At 41.8% G+C, this 5,385-nt stretch overlaps 1 protein-coding gene across 1 annotated transcript; it reads left to right on the top strand.

The window, feature by feature from the left end:
• The first annotated feature begins 4,440 nt into the window (after positions 1 to 4,440).
• Positions 4,441 to 5,385, top strand: OR10A4 (olfactory receptor family 10 subfamily A member 4). The gene has a single exon (XM_010964940.3). The coding sequence runs from the start codon at positions 4,441 to 4,443 to the stop codon at positions 5,383 to 5,385; it is 945 nt and encodes a 314-aa protein (XP_010963242.1).

Genomic DNA, 5,385 nt, shown 5'->3' with positions numbered 1-5,385 from the left:
CTTGAGAACCTTTTCTTTCCTAACCTTTTGTCACCACATACTGTCTAGTGTGTAAGTAGTGTCATCTGGTTGTGTGTCAGTAGGAAATTCTCCAACTATGTTTGCTGTAGTTTTCCTCTGGTTTCAGCTGTCACAGGTCTCGGCGACACTTCATTGGACTGCTTTCTCTGTGCCCAACACTGCTTTACCGAAAGATTGGATTCAGAGGCTTCTTGAAACTACGGAAACTATAATATATATTTATATATAATCATATTTATGAATTATACATATTATATAATATCAAGAACAATTATAGTGACAGGAAGAATTCAAATGCATGTCATGTTTTATAATTCTACATTTATTTTCATATCTCTCACCAGACAATAATTTTAAAACATTGGTAAAAGGATTTTTACAAATACTGAAAAAATAATAGTGATTATGTTAATCCATCATGGAAATCCTAAGAGTTTCATGACAAAGAACTTCATTAACTTTTTAAGATATTAGTATGTTAAGCCAATTAACTGATGACAGTAAGGCAAATGTTAATTAGTGGTTGAACAAACATTTATTGTTACTTTGTGGGTACCAGGCAATGTAGTGTGGATACAGAGATGGATACCATTTAGTTTGTGGCTTCAAAAAGTGCTCCATTTGCAGGAGAGGACACATATAAAGTCACTATGACATAAAATCATTGTTATAATAAGGGCATTTTGAATTCCTGGAGGAACACAAAGGAGAGAGTAGTTAGCTATACCCAGGTGGGGAATGGGGATAGTCAGAAGGGGTTTTATAAGCTGACATTAGCTCTTGGATTAGAAAATAAGTATCAATGTGGTTTATCTGCATGTCACTAAGGCATTTGATGAGCTCTTTCATGAGATCTTTGTTACTACATTAAAGGGATCTATTCCAGGTGACAGTACATATAACTGTGTTTATTTATACCCAACCCATGTCTGAAATGATTTAACATCGCTGATAGAAAAAAAAAGAGATATCTTTGCTATTTGCCCAAAGAGTAGAGATTAAAAATTGGTGTCAAGCCACTTGGGGATATGGCATAAGTGATACACCCCAGAGTCTTGGCTCTGTCCTAGAAATATTTTAAACATTTGAGGGAAGTGGCCATTCATGGAATACCGAGTGATGCAAAGCTGGTGTGATAGAGCAAAGCTTTAAAAATATCTTCTCAGCCCATAGTAGACAAATTAAACAAAATAATCTTGGAAGATAAAACCTAACGTACCACCTGTGAAACACACACACATGCACATACACACCCACAGGTCTGTTGGCTCAGCTGGAGATCCAATTGTGTTATCAGACTGCTTTGAAAATAGTTCAACTACATTGATTACTAAGCACTTGGAGTTAAGTACTCTGCTAAGTGCAAAAGATACAATGATGAATGAATGCGTTTGTACTCATGGCATTAGTAATTATTTAAGATAAATAGATTCCCACATACACAATTATAAAAATACTCTAATAGACGTTTACACAAAGTGTGATAAGAAAGTAAAAGAATTATTCCTTGATTAGTCAAGGGAAGACAGGGATACTTCCCAAAGAAAATGTTTCAGTGGAGACTTTCAAGATGAGCAAAAGTTATACATAATTCCAGGAGGGGTTTCCAAGAGTAGAGAGCCACATGCACACATGCAGGGAGTGGGGAGAGAGCAGGATGTTTGCACAGAACAGGAAGTATTTTGGTGTTGATCAGAGCATCAGCTATGTAGAGGATTTCAAACTGGAAAAATAAGCAGTTATTAGAGAACAAGATTTTCTTAAAGAGTTTGAGTTATCCCAGGGACAGTAGAGAGTGATTGATGGTGAGCAGGTAATCCGATCAGAGTTGCTTTCAGATCACACACAACTCAAGGATGGTTTGAAGAGAATGAGCTGGAATTGGGCTCCTACAATATTCCAGGTCAGGGAAAATAAGAACCAGAACCTAAAGGCAGTAGTGATGGCGATGGAGACGGTGACACTGTATCAGTGTTAGGGAAGAAAAATAACCAAGTTTGGGGGATGAATTAAAGGACTTCTTCCCCCAGTTCCTGGGTTATACAGTCAGGCAGTATCATTTCCTGAAATAAGGTAGATAAAAGGAGGGGAATTGGGGTGGAGGAAGATGATGAGTGTAATTTATAACTCTTACCACTCTTTGAATCTAAGGCTGTATTGTTGATGTATGTAGACTTTTGTGTCTAAATTTCTTATGAATGAGACTTACTGTGCCTACACACTGTCTATACAGATATTTTCCTGATTATTTTCCATATCTTCATTCTTCATTCATCATTAAGTAACAATTTATTGGGCATCTACCTTGCAAGGCATTGGGATACAAAGCTGAATAACACAAGTTCTCTCAAGGAGTGTACCACCGAGATTATGTGGTGGAGACATAAATCAACGATTATTCTAAGATGAGGACTATGAAATCGGTATTTCCAATCTCCAGTGGTGCTAACACCTTGAAACAGTCTGCCCCTCTAGAAATTGTCTTGCTTGTTTCTCCCTGGCTACCTTCCTATGCCAGACACAACACCTGTGAGCTCGGGCTCACCCCCGTCCTCAGGGAGTGGGTGAAAGTACCGCCTGATGGGCACACCCGGGACTTGCAGTCAGACCACCCAGGGTGCATATCCTGATGCCAAAGCTTGCCTGATGCCTGACTTTGGGGAGGTTACTCAACTTGTCTGTGCCTCAGATTCCTTGGCTGTAAAGTGAAGCTAATAATAGTTCCTGTATCTCCAGGTTGTTGTGAGACATAGTGTAACATGCAAAACACTTATTGTCTAAACTTACTTGGTGCTCAATAAATTTTATTTCTCACTATGAAAATAAATAAGGTATCAAAAAGTTGTTACTAGGAAAATAAAAAAAGGTATCAAAAAAGTTTCATAAAGGAAATGATGCCCAGCTTGATTTTTTTAATGAATCAGCAAAAAATTTAAATAAATCTTTCTCACTGATTTTGCTTTTTTCCTCCCTCTTTCCTTCATCATCCTTCACGTCTTGCACCTGCTCAGGACTTTACTTAAATATCATCTAAGTGAAACTGTCTTTGACATTCCCCACACCCTAAATCCTATCTTCTCCCCTGCTTTCTTCTTCTTCCTTATTCTTATCACCATGTAACATACTATACATTTTACTTACATAATTTGTTTGTGATGTATTTTCCCTACTAGAAGGTGAGTTCTATGAGGGCAGAGATTTTGTTTGTTTTATTTACTGATATATCATCTTTAGTACCTAGAACAGTGTCTGGCACACAAAAGACAATATGTATTGAATAAATTATTTTTTTTCCTTGGGATTGAAAAGCAAGGGCTACAGTAAGTCTGGGCGATGGGTGAGAAAAGTGGATTTTAGAAGGCAGATCTAGGATTAGGTCATAATAATTCTATCGGTTAGCATTTATTGAGCACGTATTATATACCAGCCACCATGCTAAGTTATTTAGGTTTTCTTCTTCAGTTTATCGTCATCAGAAGGACTCTCAGCGTCCAATTTTGAAGCTTTGTTGTTGATGCAATGATGAAAACTTCTCAATCTTTTTCACAGGATTTAATATTATTAGTCACATGCTTGCATACCAGAGTCGTTCTTTGCTGATGCGTAAAATCTGAGTTTTGTATTTCTTGAGAGTCGAGACACAAGTCAAACAGTTGGAGCTGATGAAAGGGTTTACACAAGAGACATCTAGATTCTCCCTTTGATCTGACTCTGTCTTGAGTCCACGGTCCCTTTGTCTGGCCACATACAGCCACATGGAGAATATTTAGCCCAGAGATCAAGGTAAACCACAGTTTCTACATTATGTGTCTTCTTGTTTAAACTGCAGTCGTCTGAGTTTAGAAATGAAGATTTCTCCAATATACTGACATCTTCCCAAGTATGCACTGCTCCAGACCGGGGGACACATTCATGTCTCCTCTTTGGGGATCCTGGGTAATCGTTGGTTCAGTTTCTTTGACGTTTTCCTTCCCACCCTTTCATTTTGCAGAAAGCATGCCCTGGCCCACCTCATCATCCTCCTTTTGTGTTAAGACCCCTCTCTTCAGAAATGCTGGCCTGACTTCGTTTTTAGCACCACTGAGAGAGACAGGATAGAAGCCCACAAATGAAGCCGTGGCTCTGACTATCCTTTTAGAGCAGAGGAAAGTCAGGACACGTATAGACATATGCAGTGCGCCTCAGTTCAGTCTGAAAAAAAATTTAGCATTCTTCAAAAAATGGGAATCCCATTGTCAGATTGGTTTTTTACATTTTGGAAAGTATAGCTGCTTGGTCTTGACAACTGTAAGAAGCAAGGTGGAGAGTGAGGCCCCGGGGAGCTCCCCTAGCGAAGGGTGTAACAGAAGTCTACGTAACATATGGGGCTTCTGCCCTCCCGCAGCGTGAGTGCCCAGTGAAATCCTGGGCAGAAGAAGGATGTGGGGAAACTGGACAATTGTCAGCGAGTTCATTCTTGTGAGCTTCTCAGCCCTGTCCTCTGACCTACGAGTTCTGTTGTTTCTCCTTTTTCTGGCCATTTACCTGGTTACCCTAATGGGCAATGTCCTCATCATCCTGGTCGCTACAGCTGACTCTGCCCTACAAAGCCCCATGTACTTCTTCCTCAGGAACTTGTCTCTCCTGGAGATAGGTTTCAACTTGGTCATTGTGCCCAAGATGCTGGAGACCCTGATCGCCCAGGACATGACCATCTCCTTCCTCGGCTGTGCTGCTCAGATGTATTTCTTCTTCTTCTTCGGGGCTGCGGAGTGCTGCCTCCTGGCCACCATGGCCTATGACCGCTATGTGGCCATCTGTGACCCTCTGCGCTACCCAGTCATCATGGGTCGCCGGGCCTGTGGCCAGCTGGCAGCTGCCTCTTGGTTCTCAGGGTTGCCGGTGGCCATTGTGCAAACCACATGGATTTTTAGCTTCCCCTTTTGTGGCCCCAACAGGGTGAACCACTTCTTCTGTGACAGCCCCCCTGTCATCGCACTGGTGTGTGCTGATACCTCGCTGTTTGAACTGGAGGCTCTGACAGCCACCGTCCTGTTCATCCTCTTCCCTTTCTTGTTGATCCTGGGGTCCTATGTCCGCATCCTCTCCACTATCTTCAGGATGCCCTCAGCCGAGGGGAAGCACAAGGCCTTCTCCACCTGTTCCTCCCACCTCTTGGTCGTCTCCCTCTTCTACAGCACTGCCATCCTCACGTACTTCCGGCCCCGGTCCAGCACCTCTCCTGAAAGCAAGAAGCTGTTGTCTCTCTCCTACACGGTGGTGACCCCCATGTTGAACCCCATCATCTACAGCTTAAGGAACAGTGAAGTCAAGGCTGCCCTGAGGCGGGTCGTCCGCCGGACCCTGGGCCCTCAGAAAGGATGA

This window comes from Camelus bactrianus, chromosome 10 (assembly GCF_048773025.1).
Source record: "Camelus bactrianus isolate YW-2024 breed Bactrian camel chromosome 10, ASM4877302v1, whole genome shotgun sequence".
NCBI lineage: Eukaryota > Metazoa > Chordata > Mammalia > Artiodactyla > Camelidae > Camelus > Camelus bactrianus.
This window is presented reverse-complemented; position numbering and strand designations above follow the sequence as displayed.

Bases quoted from the DNA above. Each gene is read 5' to 3' on its own strand.
- OR10A4 (XM_010964940.3), top strand. From the start codon at position 4,441: ATGTGGGGAAACTGGACAATTGTCAGCGAGTTCATTCTTGTGAGCTTC.